The sequence below is a fragment of the Rhinolophus hipposideros genome, assembly GCF_964194185.1.
Source record: "Rhinolophus hipposideros genome assembly, chromosome: 1".
Lineage (NCBI taxonomy): Eukaryota > Metazoa > Chordata > Mammalia > Chiroptera > Rhinolophidae > Rhinolophus > Rhinolophus hipposideros.
Window position 1 is genome coordinate 22,940,783 of NC_138047.1, and position 24,112 is coordinate 22,964,894.

At 34.8% G+C, this 24,112-nt stretch overlaps 1 protein-coding gene across 2 annotated transcripts in view; it reads right to left on the bottom strand.

The window, feature by feature from the left end:
- ODAD2 (outer dynein arm docking complex subunit 2) overlaps window positions 1-24,112 on the bottom strand; it is a 174,809-nt gene that overhangs the window by 146,056 nt on the left and 4,641 nt on the right. Inside the window, exons 3-7 of one of the 2 annotated variants that reach the window (XM_081046561.1) lie at window positions 17,574-17,731; window positions 12,924-13,116; window positions 11,937-12,043; window positions 11,625-11,761; window positions 9,151-9,267 (exon numbers count right to left, since the gene is read on the bottom strand). In XM_081046561.1, coding sequence (XP_080902687.1) covers window positions 9,151-9,267; window positions 11,625-11,761; window positions 11,937-12,043; window positions 12,924-13,116; window positions 17,574-17,731 — 712 coding nt within the window. The remainder of the gene's footprint in view (window positions 1-9,150; window positions 9,268-11,624; window positions 11,762-11,936; window positions 12,044-12,923; window positions 13,117-17,573; window positions 17,732-24,112) is intronic. The other variant, XM_081046562.1, reaches the window with a different exon arrangement.

The window sequence follows — 24,112 nt, forward strand, 5'->3', positions numbered from 1 at the left end:
ATGAAACACCTACACCACCAGGATTGTCAATGGAGACTAAGTGGGGAACTTAGACTTGCATCCCTTCCCCTTGCAGTACTCCCAGACTTCCACCAGTTAGGTGTCAGAGACGGTCTACTAAAACAAAAAATTTAAATAAAATCCAAAGTTTAACAATGTAATCCCCAAAATTTCCAACACACAAAAAAACATTTTACTCATTTATACCCAGGAAGATCTCAAGAACCGAGAAGGTCACCACCTGAATGAGAAAGGATGATAAACAGATGCTTATACCAAGATGAAATAGATATTGGAATAACCTGACAAGATTGTAGAGCAGCCATCGTAAAAGTGTTTCACTGAGCAATTACAGAGACTTGAAACAAATGAAATACTAGAAAGTCTCAGCAAATAAAGAGAAGACATAAAGAATAACCAAATAAAAATTTTAAAAAAATTGAAATTTACAAACCAAAATAGCTCACTGATAGGTTCAGCAATAGGATGGCAAGGACAGAAGGGAGAATGCATTAATTTGAAGATATAGCAAGAGAAATTACCTAATCTGAACAACAAAGAGGAAACAGATTGAGAGGGGAAAAAATGAATGGAGCTTCAAGATCTGTAGGACCAAAAGAAAAACATCTAACATGCATGTCAGAGAGAACCAGAAGGAGAGGAGTAAGAAGGTCAGACTGAAAATGTATTTTAAGAATGTCTGAAAAGTTCCCAAACTTGGAAAAATATATTAATCTAAGATTTAAGAAGTTGAGCAAACCCTAAACACAATCAACCCCAAAAAGTCATGCCAAGATACATGATAACCAAACTCCGTAATACTAAAGAGTACAAGGAAAATTCTTAAAAGCAAGAGAGAAACAGTATTTTATCAAGGGAAAAACAATTAAAACAACAGATTTTTCATGAGAAATCATGGAGGCCAGAAAGACTGGAACATTTTTTAAGTGCCGAGTGTAAAGAAATGTCAACGCAGAATATCATATCCAGTGAAAATATACTTCAGAGATGAAGGAGAATCCAAGATATTCTCAGATAAAGGAAAACTAAGAGAATTTGTCATCAACAGACCTACCCTAAAAGAGTAAGTTCTTTTTTTAAAAATTAAATTTATTGGGGTGACAGTTTAGTGGTTACCAGAGGGTAATGGGGTAGGTGGGTGGTAGAAGAGGGTAAAGGGGGTCAAATGTATGGTGATGGAAGGAGAACTGACTCTGTGTGTTTAGCATACAATGTGATACATACATGATGTATTATAGAATTGTACACTTGAAACCTATGTGATTTTACTAACCAGAATAAATTCTTAAACAGAAAAAATACAATAAAAGAAGGAAACTTGAACCATCAGAAAGAAAAAGAACAGTGGTCAGAAAAAAAGTAGGGGTAAATACAAGACTTTCTCCTCTTGAGTTTTCTAAATGATGTTTGATGGTGGAAGCAAAAATTATAACATTGTCTCATTAGTTATAAATATATGTAGAGGAAATAAAAACAATTACAAATGAGAGAGGGTAAGGAGCTTGAAGGGAGATATGGTTTCTATACTTCACACAAACTGGTAAAATGTCAAATAAATTGATTATTATAAATTATGTATGTATAATACAATGCAATACCTATAGCAACCACAAAACAATCTATACAAAGAGATACATTCAAAACACTACGGGTAAATCAAAATGGAATTCAAAAAAAAATGTTCAAGCAATCCAAAGAAAAACAAGAAAAAGAAAAATGAAAAAAACTGAAGGAATAAACAGAAAACAAAACTAAACTGGCAAACTTACACCTTAACATATCAATAATTCAATGTAAATTATCTAGACACACCCATCAGTAAAGTTTCACAGGGTGGATTTAAAAAATGACTCCTTATATGCTGTCTATAAGAAACTCACTTCGAATGTAATGATATAAGCAGTTTGAAAGCAAAAGGAAGGAAATAATATACCATGCAAATATTAGTTAAAAGAAAGCAGGAGTGGCTATATTAACATCAGATTAAGTAAACTTCAGAAAAAAGAAAATTACCAAGGACAGAGAGGGACACTACATAATGATAAAATAGTCAATCTATCAAGAAGACACAATGATCCTAAATGTATATGCCTCGCTGCAATTAAAAAACAGATAGAAGTGAATAGAGAAATAGACAAATCTACAACACTTCTCTCTCAACACCTAATAGAAAATCAGCAAGGATACAGGAACTCAACATCACCAAAAACTACATGATTTAATCCACATTTATAGAATACTCCAACCAGCACAGCAGATTACACATTATTTTTAAGCATCTAAAGAACATACACCACGATAGACCATATCCTAGGTCATACAACAAACCTCAACAAATTTAAAATAAAATTCTTCAGAGTATATTCTCTGACCACAATGGAATAAAACCAAAAATAATAGAAACATAATAAGAAAATCTCCAAATACTTGTACTAAACAATACACTTCTAAATAATCTATGGATTAAAGAAAAAGTCTCAATGAATTTTTTTTAAATACACAAAACAATGAAAATGAAAATAAAACATATCAAAATGTGTGGGAGACAGTTGACGTTCTATTAGGAAAATTTATGACATTAAATGCTTACATTAGGAAAGAAAACTGTAAAATCAACAGTCTAAGCTGCCACCTTAAGAAACTAGAAAAAGAGCGATAGAAATCACAAACAGGCAGAACGATGTAAAAATAGAATGTAAAAAAATAGGATGTACCTCCAAAGTGTCAACCACTCTGGTGGGAAGAGAAAAATGAAGACTGCCTCACATTTTACCACTGTCCTGCCCCCAGTGAGGTACTCACTTGCTAGCACCGGGAAATTAATGTATCCCCTGAACGTGCTTGTCCAAAAGATAAATATCTTCTCTGTAGTGGAATGTAGATTTAAGAGAATTTTTTTAACTAATATGAATATTTTTGGTGTATGACACCATGTTTTATATGCTCCAAGTAAAATATTATTCACATCTGAAACCACCAAAATTCCTTTAAATACAAATATAACTAGATTAAATTAAATGTATGCTAAAAAGGGGGAAAAAAGCCTACAGATATAAGAGTAAATGACGTTGTTTATCCTCTTCTACCACTTCTGTCCCCTTACCCTCTGGTAACCACTAAACTATTCTGTTTCTATGAATTTCTGTTTCTTTGTCTGTCTTACTCCTTTATTGCTTTCACTTTTATATCCCTCATATCAGTGAAGACATATGGTTCTCAACTTTTTCTAACATATGGTGATGGAAGGAGAACTGACTCTGGGTCGTGAACACACAATGTGATATACAGATGATATATTACAGAATTGTACACTTGAAACCTATATAATTTTACTAACCATTGTCACCCCAATAAAATTTAATTTATAAAAAAGAAAAGAAAAAAAAGAGTAAATGAAATCCAAAGTAAAAAAGAAATTACACCAAAGTGAAGTAGAAAAAAGAAAAACAGAGAAAAATCAATGAATTCAAAAGCTGCTTTTTTGAGAAAATTGACAGACCTCCAGTCTGGTGGATAAAGAAAAAATGAAACACAATGCTCAATATCAAGAATGAGAGAGAAAACAATAGTTACAAATTCTATAGTATTAAAAGATTAATAAAAGAATACTATGCACAAGTTTATGCCAATAAATTCAACAACTTAGATGAATGAACAAATTCCTTTAAAGACACTCTACCAAAGTTCTCTCAAGAAGAAACAGATAACCTTCATGGCCCTATAATTAGTACAGATATTGAATTTGTAGTTAAAAACTTGCCCACAAAGAATGCTCCAGGCCCAAATGACTCCACTGGTGAATTCCACCAAACATTTAATAATACCAATTCTACATAAATGCTTCCAGAAAACTGAAGAGGAGATAAAATTTTCCAACTAATTCTGTAAGGCCAGTATTACTTTGATACCAAAACGAGACAATGACATTAAATAAAAGAAAAACTATACACCAATAATCTTATAAATAGAGATATAATATTTTACTTGGAGTATATAAAAGATGGTGTCATACACCAAAAAATTCAAATCTTAGCAAAGTAAATGCAAAAACATATTAAAACTATAATATATCCCGAACAAATGAAGTTTGTCCCAGAAGTGTAAGGTTCATTTATCATTTGAAAATCAATGTAACTTACCATGTTAAACTAAAAAAAAAAAAAAAAAAGATTGTCTCAATAGGTACAGAAATATCATTTGATAAAATCCAACTTCCATTCTGAATAATCATTCTTAACAACTTGGAATTAGAGGGGAACTTCCTCAATCCTAGAAATGTCATCTATGAAAAACCTACAGCTAACATCATACTCAATAAAAAACTGAAAGTTTTCCCTTTGCCATCAGGAACAAGAGACCACTTCTAATCAATTCTGTACTGGAGGTTCCAGTGAGCACATTAAGGAAAGAAAAAGAAACAAAATGACTAAGATTGGAAAGAAAGAGGTAAAATGGTCTTTATTCACAGACAACATGATAGTCTACATAAAAAACCCTCTGGAATCTACAAACTAGATACTAGAACTATTAAGAAAGTTAACAAGGTTTCAGAATATAAAATCAAGTATATACTTATATAGTAGAAACAAATAATCAGAAATTGAAATTTTAAATCTACCATTAACAATAGCCCCCCCCCAAAAAAACAAAAAAACAAAAAAACAATAGCCCCCAAATATGAAATACAGGCAGGATTTTATGAAGAAATTGATAAGCTGACTTTAATATTCTAATGGACATGCAAAAGATATAGAATAGCCAAACAACTTTGAAACAGAACAACATTGGAATACTGACACTACTTGACTTTGAGACGTATTATAAAGCTACAGTAATTAAGACAGTGTAATACTGGTATAAAAATAGACAAAAGGATCAATGAAACAGAAATACACCCATATAAATAGGCAACTGATTTTTCACAAAGGTATAAAGGAGATTCAGTGGAAAAAGGTAGCTTTTTCAACAAATGGTGCTGGAACAACTATATATCTACGTGCAAAAGAAAAAAGCATCTTTGATCCATACCTCATATCATGTACAAAAAAACACACAAAACAACAACAACAACAAAACAAACAGAATGGACCATAGGTCTAAATGTAAAACATAGCATTTAAAAACTTCTAGAACATTCGAGAAAATCTTTGTGACATTGGGTTTGGCAAAGCTTTATTAGATACAACACTATAAAATATTAATAAGTTGGATTTTATCAAAATTGAGGAGATTTGCTCTTTGAAAGACCCTGTTTAGAGAATGAAATGACAAGCCACAAACTGAGAGAAATATTTTAAAAATCATATATCTGATAGAATACATAAGTCAAGAATATATTTAAAGATCTCTCATAACTCAAAAATAAAAACAATGAATCCAATTTTAAAGTGTGCAAAAGATCTGAGTAGACACTCTAGCACTTAAGATACATGAATGGCAAATAAGCATATGAAAAGATGCATTCCAAACATGCTAACTAAAATTCAATAAGACACCAATGCACACCTACTAGAATGTCTGAAATTAAAGGTTTGACCATACCAATTATCATTGAGTATGTGGAAGACCTGGAACTCTCATACACTGCAGGGAAAATGTAACCATTTGGAAAAGTTACCAGTTGCTTAAAAATAAGAGAGCTTAAATTCTGATGATATGTTCAATGTTTGGAAGATAAAGTAAAGGAATATTTACACAAAAAGTGGGGGTGTGACAGAAAAGATAATCGGAGAGGCCCAACATCCAACTAGTCAGTTTCAAAAAAGAGAACCAAAAGGACAGAAGGTAAAACGATTAAAGATTAATACAAAAAATGTTTCCATTTTTTAAGGACATTATGTCATCATTAATGAAAAATAAATAATCAGCACCAACCATGTTATCATGAAAATTACAGAACATCAGGGCTACGAGAAAATCATGAATACTTTGTTAGATCACAAAAGCCAAGACAAACAGGTCCCATAAAAAATGCCTTCAAAATACTAAGTAAAAATTATTCTCAAATTATCATTATAGAAACAACTGAGAGAGAAGAATAAAGATATTTTCAAATATACTACCCTCCATTTTTCCTTTCTATGTGCCTCTTTTCTCAGGAAGCTCTCCCAAAATGATGGTGTGCACTAAGAAAAAGAATACTAAATAGAAGGGAATTCCTAAATAGAAGGGAATTATATATTGATAAAGGCAATATATAAAAAGCCCACAGCTAATATCATATTTAATGGTGAAAGCCTGAAAAACTTTTCCACTAAAATCTGGAACAAGACTAGGAGCCTGCTTTCATCACTTCTATTCAACATAGTCCTGAAAGTTCTAGCCACAGTAATTAGGCAAGAAAAAGAAAAAACACCCAAATTGGAAAGGAAGAAGTGTATCTCTGTTCACTGAAGACATGATCTTATATGTAGACAAATTTAAAGATTGTGAAAGAGTTAATAAATGAATTTAGAAAAGTTGTAGAATTCAATTTTGAATTTTACATTAAAAATCAGATCTGATTTTAACATTCAAAAATAAGTTGTGTTTCTATATACTAGCAGTAATCAATCAAAAAGGAAATTAAGAAAAAATTCCATTTACAATAGCATCTAAAGGGATAAAATACTTACGAATAAATTTAACCAAGGAGACAAAAGACTTGTACACTGAAAAACTATAAAGCATTGCTGAAAGAAACGAAAGAAGAAACAAACAAATGGAAAGATATCTTGTGTTCATGGATTGAAAGATTTAATATTGTTAAGAGGACAATACTATACAAAGCAATCTACAGATTTGATAGAAGCCTTATCAAAATCCTAATGGTGTTTTTTTCTTTGCAGAAATGGTAAAACCAAGCCTAACATTAATACAGAAAGTCGAAGGACTCCAAATAGACTAAATAGTCTTGAAAAAAAAGAACAAAGTTTGAGAACTCACATTTCACATTCAAAACTACTACAAGACTATAATAATCAATACAGTATGGGACTGTTAAGGATAGACATATAGGCTGATGGAATAGAATTGATAGCTTCAAAATAAACCTTTACATCTATGGTCAATAGATTTTAAACAAGGATGCCAAGACTATTCAATGGAAACAGAACAATCTCTTCAACAAATGGTGCTGGGGAAACTGGGTATCTACATACATGCAAAAAATGATATTGGACACCTACCTTGCACCAAATACAAACTTAACTCAAAATGAATGAAAGACGTAAATTTAAGAGTTAAAATTAGAAAATCCTTAGAACATAGGGGAAATATTTATCACTTTGGATTTGACAATAGTTTCTTAAATATGATACCAAAAGCATAAGCAACAAGAACAAAACACATTAATTGGACTTCATCAAAATTAAATGTATTGCCTCAAAGGACACTTATCAAGATAAAGTAAAAGACAACCCACAGAATGGGAGAAAATATTTGCAAATCTTCTATCCAATAAGAGATTAATATCCACAATATATAAAGAACTCCTCCAATTCAACAACAAAAAGACAATCCAATTTTTAAAATGGGCAAAAGACTTGAATAGATGTTTCTTCAAAGAAGATATAAAAGTGGCCAAAAAACCACATGAAGATACACTCAACATCACTAAGCATTTGGGAAATGCAACTCAAAACCACAATGGGATACCATACTTCACACTACTAGTATATCTATAATAAAACACACACACACACACACACAGGCACGCACACACAGAAAATAATGTTGATGAGGATGTGGACAAACTGGAATCCTTGTACATTGCTTGTAGAAATGCAAAATAGTTCAGCCACTGTGGAAGTAGTTTGCCAGTTCCTCCAAAAGTTAAACACAATTACCATATGATCCAGAAATTCCACTCCTAGGTAGAATTGAAAACAGGGACTCAAATACTTGTATGCCAATATTCATAGCATTTTTCCCAGTAACCAAAAGGTGGAAACAATCAAAATATCTAGTAATAGATAAATGTATAAACAAAATGTAGTATATACATAAATGGAAATATTATTCAGCCATAAAAAGGAATGGAGTTCTGATGCATGCCACAATATGGAAGAATCTTAAAAACATTATGTTAAGTGAAATAAGCCAAACACAAAGGACAAAAATGTATGTTTTCACTTATAGGAAGTCTCTAAAATAGGCAAATTCAGAGACACAGAAATTAGATTAGGGTTTACCAAGGGTTGGGGGAAGTAGGATTGGAAACTTACTACTTAATGGGTACAAGTTTTAGTTTAGGATAATGAAAAAGATTGGGAAATAGAGAGTAGTAGTGGTTGCACAACATTGTAAATATAATTAATGCCACTGAATGATACACTTAAAATGGTAAAAATGGCAAATTTTATATTTTATGTATATTTGTTATGACAACAAAGGAAAACTGGAATCAAGGAAGCAGTTGATAAAACACTAGGAAACAAAAAGAATTCACAGGATGATGACAAAGAGAAGTTCCAGGACAAATCAACAGCAGTTTAGGAAGAAAATGGAGCTCTCCAGAAGTGGAAGGAACAGAAAGAAAATAAACCTGAAAAATTACTTCATGTGGGAGCTAAGACACTGACACCAGCTTGAGAATCAGCTTGGAGCTTACGTGTATCACATTAATATTTGTTGCGTATCATTTCTTACCCACATCAGCTTCAACCAAAATTTTATTTCATAAAATATTATATGGACTGATTTCTTTGTGCAGCACTATTTAAAAAACCATGGCAGACACAAAAGGAAGCACCGTTCTTATGCACATGCATTTGACACACTTATTAAGGCAATCCACTTGGGTAGTAAACATGGGATATCCAGAAAGGATAAAAATAATCAAAACACATGGGCTTCATTAACAGGCTGAGGCCTTTGTTCTTAGTGTTATTCATTCAAAAGGGAAGATGAAATAGTCCTACTTAGAAAGCAATTTCAAATATTATACCTATCACCTAATGAAAATCAGGAACATTCTTAAAGTAATACATTTACAATATTTCTTACTTTACATTACATTGTGAAAAACACTAATAATTAAAAGCAGTGTCCAAAAATAGGCAGAATTACTTTGATTTTCTTATACTATAGAAAGTTGTCATCAAATAATATATAATACTATGAAAGTTCAAAAGAGACTATAAAACTTACCTGTTTAGACATATTTTCTGAAAATTTTGCTGATTTTTGTTTTAAAAATGTGACAAGGTCTTTATAAATTGCACCTTTTCTCTCATAATTAATTTCTCCCTCATCATCTGTTTTGCCCTTTGGGAGAAAAAGTTTGGTGCTATTATTTATGTAATAACAATATAAAAACCAGATCAGTACATCACAACAAAAGCACACATCTTGTTTTCTTCTCTAAAGGACCATGTGATAAATGAAATGTATAGGTGAACCCCTTCCCTCTTAACTTAATATATTCATTCATTCATTCATTCATCCATCCATCCATTCAGCAAACCTTTGCTGAGTAACTCCTATATGCACATAGGGCACTCTGCTATTCAGCAGAGAAATCAGACCATCCTTTCCTCTGTGCTCCTCTAATGTGAAAATGCATTATGATTTTAAGAGCCTTTGATGAAGTCATAAAAGGCCTCAAGATTAGAATGTCACCACAGAAAAACCTATGTTTCTATTTGTCACATTGTTCTTGTCCTGTGTGTAGCATGGTTGCTACAGGCTTATTTTCTAGGGTTATGATCTCTATGCGACCATCTGTCCCTCCCTCCACCCTTTACCTGTCTCACTTCTTTCCTTTCCTCATTTCCCTCTTCTTTCCTACCCTTATTATTCTCCCTTAACCAAACATATTTATACCTGTAGTGTGTTACATATGTAACTGTAGATACATATATAGTTTTATAGATCTATGAAACATGAATGTACATATAACTGTAGTGTTATACATTTTGTTGTAATTACTGAATAGTTTCATGTTCCTTGTCTTTCATTTTTTAAACTGAGAGAAATGCTTAGATATTTCCATACCAAATAAAGTTGCCTATGGACCAATATCCTTTTACAGAGGCAAAGGCTCCTTGTGCCTTTGGTGAAAGAAAATCATTCCTTTGAAAAATCTCTCTTATTTTCTAATTAGAGATTTCACTTTTCTAAAGTATCAAAAAACAAAACCAAAGCAAAATCATATTTCGGTTGTCTCCCTCCTCTATGTAGAAATAAGCTAAGTGTTATGCTGATAAGAAAAGCACCTAAGACACGTCAGAAGGGGTGTCAACAAGTAATCAAGAAAACGGCACCAGAATTTTGATACCAACCCAAGCTCAGGTGCTGCAACTCTCCAAGCAGTCCTCTGTGATACCTGGGACCCCATTAATGATTTGGGTCCCCCTGTAGAGTTTTGCTGGTGAGTCCCAAAATTACATTAAAGACATCGAGGACAGGGTACTGCAAAGGAGAAAGCTGAGCTCCTTCTAGCTAAGTTCAGTGAACAGGTACAAGACTAAAAATAAAGTTTTTAATCTAGAAGATTCAGAAGGCTATGTGCTGTTTCATTCTCAGCTAGAAACCTACCTATCCACACTCTGCTTTGTGACACTTGGGCTGGGAATCTGCAAAACTGTGTTTCTCCCTTGCCAGGTTAGTTTCACTTCCGTCAGCCAGAAACCTGAAAGCAACCTACTTGTCCCCTGTTACTGTTAGTTCACCCCAGCAATGACCCCTCACCCCTGGCATTGGCAGTTGCTCCCAGTAGCAACAGTTGGTTCTAACTTCCAGAGTTTGTTTTTCCCTATGGTCTCACAACAAGGCTCATCATATCCCCTCCGAAATACCATCATCAGCCCACCAAGACACCACCTTCAAAGATCTGGGTCTCAGCTCTGCCAAGGTCCTCCTCTGAGCTCCTGAGAGACCGGCACTAATTGGGCAGTGCTGACTCCTCAGAGGTCTGAGTCTCAGTTTCATGGAGACCACCTGAGTTCCGAGACCAGCACAGCCTGGAAGTGACCATTCTTCAGAGGTGTAAGTCCCAGTTCTGTGGGGGTCCCTCCTCTGAGCTCCTAAGCGACCATCACCAAAGCAAGCAGGGTCTACTCTCCAGAGGCCTAAGTCCCAGCTCTGTAGGACCCTCCGCTGAGCTCCTAAGGGACCAGCACAGCCTGGCAATGACCCCCTCCACAGACATCTGGGTCCCAGCTTCATGGGGCACTTCCTCCAGGCATCCACATTTTGATAACCCCTCCTCCTCTTCTCTTTGTCACCACAACTCTTAGGGCAGAAGACGCAGTTATTGCTTCTGTTTTACCTCAGTGTCCTTTTCTTATTTGCCTTTTTTTCCCTTTAATACTTGTGTAACTGATTATGTTACACATAATCACTTTGTTATATAAAGTGTAATGAGCCACTCTAAAGGCCATTTCTTAGAAGACTGACAATGGCCTGCAGTGGGAACACTGGTGCTAATTCTAAGACAATTTTGGGTTGGCCCAACAAACACACATAGCAAGGGGGATCTGCTGGAATCCCACAGAACAGGACGTCATTTTCTATGGTCATTAGGATTCAATCCCGGAGACAAGCCTGCACTTCCAGAGACAAGCTAAGCACCAATGTCAACACTGTTTTTCTATTTGATTTTTATTTTTTTAATTACTTACACCATTTAAAAATACTCCTTCTGCACAACAAGTAATGCACAAAGTTTCAACATCGTGTGGTTTCACCAGCACATAACAAATTTCCCCATGACGTTGTCTCCAAGGTGGGGCTCGACACCCATTGGAAAATTCATAATCTGAAACCAATTATCAATCAATTTAGAGTTTTATAAAATATGTTGGCTCCAAAAAATAAATAGTAATAACATTTTCATTTCCTTAAATAATAAAATCCAATGTCGCTATTGAAACATTTTAAAAATATAATTATGGTAATATATATAACATAAGTGAATCTGAGAAGATACAAACCTGAGGTATATTCAATAGATTCCAAGACTGTTTGTTCTCCCTGTCCTGAGAAATGTTTGAGTAGCTCTATATCCTTCTTAATAGTCACTGGATTTAAATGTATTTCTCTGAAATAAATGTTTAGAAATTCATTTTAAATATTTTAAAACAGAATCTACAGAAAATACATGAAAACATCCCATTATGCTGGGGGAATATCTTTTCTTATAATTAAAATTGTGGCTAAATTATACAACAACAACAACAACAAAATTGCAGTTAATTTTAGCCATGTTATAATCTCATAACACTGTCAAACCATCAAGGAATTACTGACTCATGTTTAATGCAACATTAAGTGTATTAAGTTAAATGTTCACTTTATTTCTTAATGATAATACTAGAAACACTAGAAAATGAAAAGGTTTTAAACCTGACAAACTCTACAGATTTGCATTACAATTTAATAATTTATCTGAGTGTCTTAAGAGACTGAAAATTCTAAAGCCACTTAATGGCTTTAGAATTAGATGAAATCTTACTAGAATATTTTAGCAATGTTGACTGCAAATTTTTGTTTTTTATTTTATTTTTTAATGTATTGAGGTGACAATTGTTAATGAAATTACATAATTTCAGGTGTACAATTCTGTATTACATCATCTATAAATCCCATTGTGTGTTCACCACCCAGAGTCAGTTCTCCTTCCATCACCATATATTTGATCCCCCTTACCCTCATCTCCCTTACCCTCTGGTAACCACTAAACTATTGTCTGTGTCTATGAGTTTTTGTTTCTCATTTGTTTGTCTTGTTCTTTTGCAAATTTTTATTTTTAGAACTAGAAATACGCATGCAATAAACTAAACTTTTATTCCCATAAAATTGAATTTTAAATCAATAGCAATGACTTCCATGCTTTCTTTTTTCTTTTTTTGTTTTCCTTAAAAATCTGATAGTACTTTTTGCAACTAATTTTTAGAGGTTTCTTTTTTTAAAAGACTCACAATGAAGTATGTTTTAGAGAATAGTTGAGGAGGTGCAGATCCAGTTCCTCAAGGAGCATGGCCATCTTCATCTTAATCTCACTTTCAGGATCATCTTCTTTGGTAATTTTATCAAGAATATTTAATACTGATGAGTCTTCTTTCATTGTATTGTAATCCATGCCCAGGATTTTTGCTACAGGATTTCTGTTAGCTGACCAAAAAAGTAAATAAATAAAAATTATCCTCTTGTCTTCTATTACAAGAAACATAAAGACAAACAAATCCTTTGGGGCCCACTCAAATATATTTCTTTCACTAAGCTTTTTCTCATGGACCCACTTAAAGTTAATCTTTACTTCTCAGACTTACTGTATTTAGGAACTCTCTTATACCTTTTGAGATGTTCTACTTGTATTGCAATATCATCTATATATGTCATTTCCCTCATAGGACAAAAGCTAAGACATACTTTTATTTTCTTTTAGTAGACCATGAGGCATTATTCATAAAAGGCATTCAATTAATATATTCAGAATTGATTTGCAGATAGAGAAATATTGGTCTCTTTAAAAGAATCATTACTAGAACTGTGTGTGTGTGTGTGTGTGTGTGTGTGTGTGTGTATATATACCAGTGCTCAGTATTCACAATGCTTTCTTTCCAAAATAGAGTGCTTCCTTCAGTCTATAGATTTCCTGCCAGTCTTTTCCACCTGTTCAAACTACTTACCATGTTTCCCGGGAAAAAAAAGACCTAGCCAGAAAATCAGCTCTAATGCATCTTTTGGAGCAAAAATTAATATAAGACCCGGTCTTATTTTACTATAAAACCAGGCATAATATAATAAAATAAAATATAATATAATATAACATAATATAATAGTATAATACCAACTCTTATATTAATTTTTGCTCCAAAAGACGCATTAGAGCGGATTGTCTGGCTAAATCTTATTTTCAGGGAAACATGGTATATTTTCAATGCCTTTTGATGTTAGAGTTGGAAAAACAAATCTAGCCAGTATTTACACATATACCAAAATTATAGTGAAAAACTAAAACACCAACTTATGAGCAAGGCTGATATAGATGTGAAAGTTGAACCCAGAGATGCTGGAAACAAAATTTGGCAAAGGTTAAAAAAATACATATATATATATATACACACACACACACACGTATATATTTATATATATAATATATATATATTTCAATCATATATATATGATTGAAAATGAGGGAGAAAGGGGCAAAAACATGTTTAGAAAGAGATAATTCAAGAAAGATGAAATATATATGCATTTGGACAGGGAGGGGGAAAAGGCAAGGACTGATTCAGAAAGCATGGTCCAATTGAGATGAAGAGAAGTACAACTTTACTGTATTCATTGATTGTTTCAGTAATAGTACAGTGGCTGGCTACAAAATCAACGTACAAAAGTCCATTGCATTCCTATGTACTAACAGTGAGATCTCAGAAAAAGAAATAAAAAAAAATTCCTTTTGCAATTGCAACAAAAAGAATATCTAGGAATAAACTTAACCAAGGATGTGAAAGACCTATATGTTGAAAACTATGAGACATTTTTAAAAGAAATTGAAGAAGACACAAAGAAATGGAAAGACATTCCGTGCTCATGGATTGGAAGAATCAACATAGTAAAAATGGCCATATTACCCAAGCAATATACAGATTTCATGCAATCCCCATTAAAATCCCAATGGCATTTTTTAAAGAAATAGAACAAAAAATCATCAGATTTGTTTGGAACCACAAATGACCTGAATAGCCACAGCAATCTTAAGAAAAAAGAACAATGCTGGAGGTATCACACTCCCTGACTTTAGCTTGCACTACAGGGCAACAATAATAAAAACAACATGGTACTGGCAGGAAAACAGACACATAGACCAATGGAATAGAATTGAGAACTCAGAAATAAACCCACATAAATATGGACAGATAATTTTTGACAAAGAAGCTAAAAACATACAATGGAGGAAAGACAGCCTCTTCAATAAATGGTGCTGGCAGAATTGGAAAGCCAGGTGCAAAGGAATGAAACTGGACTGCTATCTGTCACCATGTACCAAAATTAATTCAAAAGGGATCACTGACTTAAGGATAAGACCTGAAACAATAAACTGCATAGAAGAAAACATAAGTACTAAACTTATGGACCTTGGGTTCAAAGAGCATTTTATGAATTTGACTCCAAAGGCAAGGGAAGTAAAAGATAAAATAAATGAATGGGACTATATCAAATTTAAAAACTTCTGCACAACAAAAGAAACCATCGACAAAATAAAGAGGCAACCATCTGAATGGGAGAAGATTTTTGCAAACAGTGCCTCCGATAAGGGGCTAATATTCAAAACATACAAGGAACTCATGCAACTCAACAACAAAAAAACAAACAACCCAATTGAAAAATGGGCAGAGGATCTGGAGACATTTCTCCAAAGAGGACATACAAATGGCAAATAGACATATGAAAAAATGCTCAACATCACTAATCATCAGAGAAATGCAAATAAAAACCACAATGAGATATCACCTCACCCCAGTCAGAATGGCTATCATCAACAAGACAAATAGTAACAAGTGTTGGAGAGGCTGTGGAGAAAAAGGAAACCTCATACACTGTTGGTGGGAATGCAGATTGGTGCAGCTGCTATGGAAGGCAGTATGGAGTTTCTCAAAAAATTACGAATAGAATTACCATATGACCCAGCAATCCCTCTCCTGGGTATCTACCCAAAAAATCTGAAAACATTTATCCCTAAAGACACGTGTGCTCCAATGTTCATTGCAGCTTTATTTACAGTGGCCAAGACATGGAAACAACCAAAATGTCCTTTGATAGATGAATGGATAAAGAAGTTGTGGTATATATACACAATGGAATACTATTCAGCGGTAAGAAAAGATGATATAGGTACATTTGTGACAACATGGGTTGATCTTGAGATTATAATGCTAAGCGAAATAAGTCAGACAGAAAAAGCAGAGAACCATATGATTTCACTGCTATGTGGTATATAAACCAAAAACAAAAAAAGACAACACAAACTAATGAGAAACAAAAACTCATAGACACAGACAATAGTTTAGTGGTTCCCAGAGGGTAAAGAGAGAGGGGGGTGGTAGATGAGGGTAAAGGGGATCAAATATATAGTGATAGAAGGAGAACTGACTCTTGGTGGTGAAAACACAATGGGATTTATAGATGATGTAATACAGAATTGTATACCTGAAATTTATGTAACTTTACTAACAATTGTCACTCCAATGAACTTTAATTACAATAAAAGAGAGAGAGAGAAGTACAGTAATGCCATTAACTCTCCAATGGGAACTGGGCTATGCTACCAGGAAATAGCAAAAAAGGCATAGGACTGAGGAAGGATTGCATGAGTGGAGGTGTAAGGAAAAGAGACCTGGGAATCAACTACTTATTAAGCATCTCAACTTATCAACCTAATGGCTGTCATCTATAAAGATTTATGAAAAGCGATACTAGGTGAATTCTAGGAAAAGACATAAAACTGACTCCCAAATTGCCAGGTACCATGCCATTTGGACCTAACACTAAGAGTTGTACTTAGAATTTTTGTAGAAAGGGCAAAATGCAGCAAAGGCCACATATCTAGCCAAACTCTATCTATATTATATACTAAATTGAATTTAATGAAGAATCATGCCCTTATTAACAATCTTCTTGAATTCAGCTTTACTCTCAAGATTTCATTCCTCCTCATGAAAGTAGCTTTGGTGTACAACATAGCCTAACAAGGAAAAGCAGGCAAGAAATAAAAAGAGGCTGCTGTCCTAAGGTATACATCTTAATTAAATTAAAAAAGAAATGGTAAATGATTCTCTTCCCACCTCACAGTGACAAAGAACAGTGACAAAGAACAGTGAGAGGTGGAACTCAGGTACCTTATGCCCTCTGGTCAGGTACCTTATGACCACTGGGACCCACTGGTCAGGTGATTCCAAGGAAGCAAACCATATACACAGTCATTAGGGATTTCTCATAAGAAATATTTAGAGCATAATGGTAACAGGCAATCAATCACATTTTTCTTTGGATATTAGATTAGGCAGTAATAAGCATATTATATATCCTTAATGAAGAGGAACATATTTCCCATTGAATGAGTGGAACTATCACAGGTTGTGCAATCCACAATGGGATAGCACTGAGACAAATGGAAAGTGAGACTATTATGCGCTGGCTCGGCTAAAGGAAAAGCCTACATTCATTTGAAAGAAGACAGATCATCATCCATCACAGCAGTATGTGAGGGGAGAGGGTGGATGTCAGTCATCCACATCTGTCGTCTTCCCTGACATGGACCCTAAAGGCTACAGGCCTCGGCTTGTTCCTGAAACTAGGAAGCCTTCTCTTGAAACCACAGGTCAAAATTAGAAATCTAGAAGCTTACCAGTGGTAAAGTATTATTAGGTCTTTCATTTTAAAGTAGAAATCTGATATCAGTGTAACATTTCAGCCAAGGAAAATTAATGACATTTTTAAAGCTGAACATGTGATTTTGTACCTTTTAGAACACAGGGAACATTTTTCAAGAGACTATAACCAACGCTTTGCCCTAAGATTATGTTTTTAAAAGTTCAAATCACAGACTGGAGTGTAAATATCACCTTCAATACATGCTTGCGCTTCTTTCAGCTTTGTATCTTTGGCAATAAACAACAAACATGACAGCTGCCCAAAGCTCCTAATTTTAATTTGTGGTACAGAGAGAAATAGCAAAGGCTGTCCATTTTTATCGGCTTCTTCTGATTTGACTGTTGTTGCACTAAAAATGAAAAAAAAAATTGAAAGCTTCAGGTTACCTGGATGCCAGCAGAAATTTAAGATATGTCAGCAAATTATCCCATGTCTCATTATAAAACAGAATATAAATACCTTGTTAGAAGGCCATCTATTTTCCCACTTTCATCCATACTCAGACCCTTAAATCCACAAACTTATTAGCAATCATAATGAGCAATATTATATCCAGAAAGAAAATTTGACGCAATTTCTTGAATACCTAGATGAACTCAGTTTTTGTTTTTCTAACAATGTATTGGACCACTTTAGAAAGTCACCAGTTCTACAGAACCATTCGTGTTTTGAGGATCTCTCATGTTATTTTATTTATAAAATTTTTATACCACTGCAGTTAGTGGTTAGAAATTTTCTTGGATACTCTGTGTTTATGAACAAAAAAGCTACGAAAAAAAGGGACAAACTAGATCCTTTCTGTGGATTATTTCCCCACTCCAAACCCTTAATTTGGTTTACTTTAGGATAATAACTAGTTTTTCTAAATAGGCTTTTCCTGATCAGAAATTATTGGGTCCCCTAGATTTGTGTTTCTGTCCATTTTAATGAGTTTTTTAGGTTGGCATTTTAAAAATATTAAGATGTTTTTATGGCAGTGATATTTCTATAGATTTCTACCACTTATGACATTAATTAAACTGCCTAGGTTTTCATTACACACTGATATCCCTGGCAAAATGGCCCACGTCTTAAAACATGATCGAAAATATTTAAAATTATAATGCAGATAAATAGATATGAATTGTTGACAGTTCATCAAAAAAAGTAAATCTGACAGACTCAGACCATCTACTACTCACCCTATTTCACTAGACTAGAAACAAGAGGACCGAAACTGTATGAAGCAGAATAATGGCTTCCCTCAATGTCAACATCCTAATCCCGACAACCTATGACTGTATTACCTTCCATGGCAAAGGGGACTTTGCAAATGGATCAAGTTAAGGATCTTGAGACGGGAAGACTACTCTGGAATATCTAGGGGAGCCCAACATAAACAAAAGGGTCTTTAGAAGAGGCAGGCAGGCGGTTCAAGTCAGAGAAGGTGAAGTGATGATGGAAACAGGTCAGAGTAACACGGAGCCATGAGCCAAGGAATGCAGGTGGCCTTTAGAAGCTGGAAAGGGCGAGAACAAACTTCCCTTCTGCCCCCAGAAGGAACACAGCCCTGTCATACTCATTTTAGCCCTGCAGACTCATTTTAGATTTTTCACCTGCAGAATGTAAGATAACAGAGCTGCATTGTTTTCACCCATTAAGTGTGTGATAATTTGTTGCAGCACCAATAGGGGCTAAGACGGTGACTTATCTTAGTCTCACCCATTGTGCTATCCCCAGTTCCTCACATAGTAACTGCACACAGAAGATGTTCAATAAGTATAAGAGGAATAAAGGAATGACTAAAATGTTTTCAGCCTTGCCATTGACGTACATTGTGTACAAAATGCGTATCTTCTCTACAATGAAGCTTTTGAAGTAATGTCCTTAGGATTGAGGAAATTTCTTAAAGACTCATATATCAGGGCTGGACACTCGTGCTAAGTGGATGGAGAGAGAACTAAGTTATAGGCTGAATTAATGCCAACAATATCAAGCTACTTAACTTGAGAAAGTGAAACTCCTGGTGAGGAATGGGAGAACTGAAGGGCACAGGTGAGATTTTTCATTGCTCCTACCAACTGAAACCTGTAACTTAACAGAGCCAGCTATAGGGAAGATGTGTAAGAGCAAGTTTCAGTTTCTGGGCTCACAGCTTCTCACACCTGAAAAAAGAGCTCTTAGGAAGAAAAATACTGTATCACCTCATGAAGATCAAGATGAATGTGCTGTAAATGAAATCCACTGACCTGATCAAGAAACTTTTAAATTGGAATTGGGGAAGAGAGCTAAAACTACTAAGCAGGAAAATGTTATTTATTTAATCCCCAGTGTCTACTTTAGTGTCCAGAACATAGTAATTACTCAATAAATGCATGTCTAAATAGTAACAGAGGAAATAAGGCTAGACTTGAGAATCTATTTAGTAAATTCTCAGGGACAAAAAACAAACAGCCCAATAACAAAAGTTATGGCTATTGATCCTAATACCATGACTTAAAAAGTTTACCAAAATACAATATTTTAAGGTCGGAGATCATGTATTTCAGCCCTTCATGATACTGATCCCAAAACTAAGGACCAGAGAGGTATGAATTGTGAGTGAAGTATGCATTATTGTGGGGAAGAGGGCCACGGCTTGGGTGTCCTGACTTCTCATCCATCCAGAACTCTTACCAGCATATAATTTTGTCCTAACTCACACAAAGCACTGAGATACAGCAGAACAAGACTTGCCACTAAAATACTGTCATATTAAAGTAAATGTAATTCAAAAATCATAGTTCTACCAGAGAAAAAGAGAAAAGAGCAGGTAATAACACGTTCACAAAGTGATTCTGAATGCTTATCCAATTTATAAATTTCCCAAGCTCGGTTCTAGAGAATCAAAGGAGCACAGGTCTGTGTACCACCAACAGATGGTGTTGCCATTGAGTGGCGTCATCTTGTCCTAGCCCAGTAGATTTGGGCTTCATTGTGAGGTGTTTTGGGAAGATTAATAATCGCATCCTATCTGAAAAGAACAAACGCAATTGAAAATGGTAATAAAGAGACCTATGATTCCCATTAAAATGAAAGTAGAAATATCCCTTCCCCCAAAAAAATTGAACATGGAGAGATGATGACAAACATTATTACAGGTTGGACAGTTGAACATTGGGAATGATTCTAAAGGAAAGAAAAATGAATTGTGCAACATGTGAAAAGTTCCATGTCTATTCAGTTAAAACCAATTGCACAAAAGAAGATAGTTGATGAAATGTAAAACCTTTTCAGTTTGTGACTAAAGGATCAATTTCAATGTCAGATGCTGAAAAGCCTAATTCAGAAGAAGGCTGATCAGACTTTCCTTGACTGCTACAGAGAGTACCTTCAGAGATGCACATCAAATGAGAAATGAGGCCACAATTACAGGTATAAATATGTGCCCTGAAATATCTGCAGAGATCAACTAAAGGGGGTAGCTTACCCACTTCAATCAACCTTTCACTGTAGATAAAACTGGCGTGGTTTGCAACAAGAAGCCTGAAAGAATCTATAGAAAGAAGAATATGATTTATTCTAAAACATCCAAAAATTCCTATTTGGATGTTGGATTCCTATTCCAACATTCCTATTTGGTAGAAACATACATAAAAACTCGAAGTTCAAATCCTTTATTATGACTTTGGTCATCCACCTGCACTTACAGACCTGAATCCTGTCTGGAAAGAGACAGCTTCCCCACTTTAAATAAATGCATAAATGGTGTACTAAGGGTCAGCAGCTAAGCAAAAGGAATGCATGTGAACCAAAGAATAAACTAGTTTTTTATATACATTCTTCCAGCCATTGAGGCATGTCTGGTTTACTCACTTGTTATGTTGCTAGATGTAATAAACTCCAAGTGGCTATGGGTGGCTGACAGATCTTTGGTAAGGGGTCAGGGAGAGTAAAGCGTATTATGAAGACCTGGATGTGAAAACATTTGATATTTTCCTTCATTACCAAAATCTCAGCTATATTCTTTGCTTCCTCAGGGTAATAAGTCCCTATCTGGTTTTCACCAAGCCACATAGGCACAGTTCGCTTTAAAACAACTAGCACTACTATTAGACCCTTCTCAGCCCTTCCAACATTAAAGATATCATCAATAAAGGTCACAAATAAGAATGATGAAACTGAAAAGCTTCTGCACAGCAAAAGAAACTGTTGACAAAATAATGAGGCAACCAACTGAATGGGAGAAGATTTTCGCAAACAGTTCCTCTGATAAGGGGCTAATATCCAAAATATACAAGGAACTCATCAAACTCAACAACAAAAAAACAAACAACCCAATTGAAAAATGGACAGAGGACCTGAAGAGACATTTCTCCAAAGAGGATATACAAATGGCAAATAGACATATGAAAAAATGCTCAACATCGCTAATCATCAGAGAAATGCAAATGAAAACCACAATGAGATATCACCTCACCCCAGTCAGAATGGCTATCATCAACAAGACAAATAGTAACAAGTGTTGGAGAGGCTGTGGAGAAAAAGGAACCCTCATACACTGTTGGTGGGAATGCAGACTGGTGCAGCCGCTATGGAAGGCAGTGTGGAGGTTCCTCAAGAAATTACGAATAGAATTACCATATGACCCAGCAATCGCTCTCCTGGGTATCTACCCCAAAAATATAAAAGCATTTCTCTATAGAGACACGTGTACGCCAATGTTCATTGCAGCTTTGTTTACGGTGGCCAAGACATGGAAACAACCAAAATGTCCTTCGATAGATGAATGGATAAAGAAGTTGTGGTACATATACACAATGGAATACTATTCGGCGTTAAGGAAAGATGATATAGGAGCATTTGTGACAACATGGATGGATCTCGAGAGAATAATGCTAAGTGAAATAAGTCAGACAGAAAAAGCAGAGAACCCTATGATTTCACTGATGTGTGGTATATAAACCAAAAAGAACAAGACAAACAAATGAGAAACAAAAACTCATAGACACAGACAATAATTTAGTGGTTACCAGAGGGTAAGGGGGTGGGGGGTGGGTGATGAGGGTAAAGGGGATCAAATATATGGTGATGGAAGGAGAACTGACTCTGGGTGGTGAACACACAATGGGATTTATAGACGATGTAATACAGAATTGTACACCTGAAATTTATGTAAATTTACTAACAATTGTCACCCCAATAAAATTAATTTAAAAAAAAAAAAAAGAATGATGGATAGAAAAACTGACCCAAGGAAAAGGTATGTAAATTTGAAAAAGGAAGACGATGAAGGGGTATTTGGTTCAAAACATACATGGTGCCAAAACATTCTGCTTAAAAGGGAACACTATACATAAAGACTGTATGCAGAGATGTAAGAATAGAAATAAAGCCAAAAGAAATTGGACAAGGATACAGAAAGAGAAATAGTGATACACTTGAGGTGTGCGTGACAGTCCACCTAACTAGGCCCCAGATGTGGTCATGTTTGTAATTGGAACACAAAATTAGTACAAAGGCAAAGATACAATGACAAAATAATACTCTTCTAACATCTGCTTTAAATCTGTCTTTGTACTAAGTCAGTCGTGTTTTTAATTGGTTTTGCAGATGAGTTCATCTTTCAAAGGGTAGGAAAAAACAATGCGTGGTACTACATTGAACTTAGGTGGGAGCAACAAAGAAGGACAAGCACTTTGAGATAAAGTGACCATATGCAGAGTTAGAAATAAAAATACAATTTAAAAAAAAGATTTCGGAAAATTCAGGGAGAAGGTAGAGCATGATATCAGAACTACAAAGCTCTTGAAAAGCAGTTCAAGAATGGTTTTGCAGTTCTAAAAACGAAATTCTGACTTTATTCTCACAAATAATCCCAACGGGAAAAAATGGAAAAGGCATCTATAGGAAGCTTTGGCTAGTTAGGGAGCAGTTTTTGATGTCAGAACTTTAAAAGCTCATCTGCACAACCAAAGAAAAGAAGATCAGGATGCCTGAAGTGGAAAATAAACTGAGACTGACCAAATAAAAACAGAGATATATGAATTTATGTATATTTATCATATATAATTATATATATACACACACACATACATACACATGCACGCACGCACACACATGACATCCGACAATTACGTAAATTCACGAACTTGTTGCAACAATGTTGCTAACATTTTCTGATATCAGAGGGATTATTCATTATGAATTTGTACCAACTGGACAGCTAACCAAGTTTACTATTTGGCAGTGCTGAAAAGGCTGCGTGAAAAAGTTAGACGACCTGAACTTTTTGCTCTTGCATCACGCCAATGCACCAGCTCACACGGCACTGTCTGTGAGGGAGTTTTTAGCCAGTAAACAAATAACTGTATTGGAACACCCTCCCTACTCACCTGATCTGACCCCTAATGACTTCTGTCTTTACCCGAAGATAAAGGAAATACTGAAAGGAAGACATTTTGATGACATTCAGGACATCCAGGGTAATACAATGACAGTTCTGATGGCCATTCCAGAAAAAGAGTTCCAAAATTGCTTTGAAGGGTGGACTAGGCGCTGGCATCGGTGCATAGCTTCCCACGGAGAGTACTAGGAACGTGACTATAGTGATATTCAACAATGAGGTATGGAGCACTTTTTCTAGGATGAGTTCGCGAACTTAATTGTCCAGCCGTGTGTGTGTGTGTGTGTGTGTGTGTGTGTGTGTGTGTGTGTGTGTGTGTGTAAACAGCTCACTGTTTGAAGCAGAAGTAGGATTTTTTTCTTACTC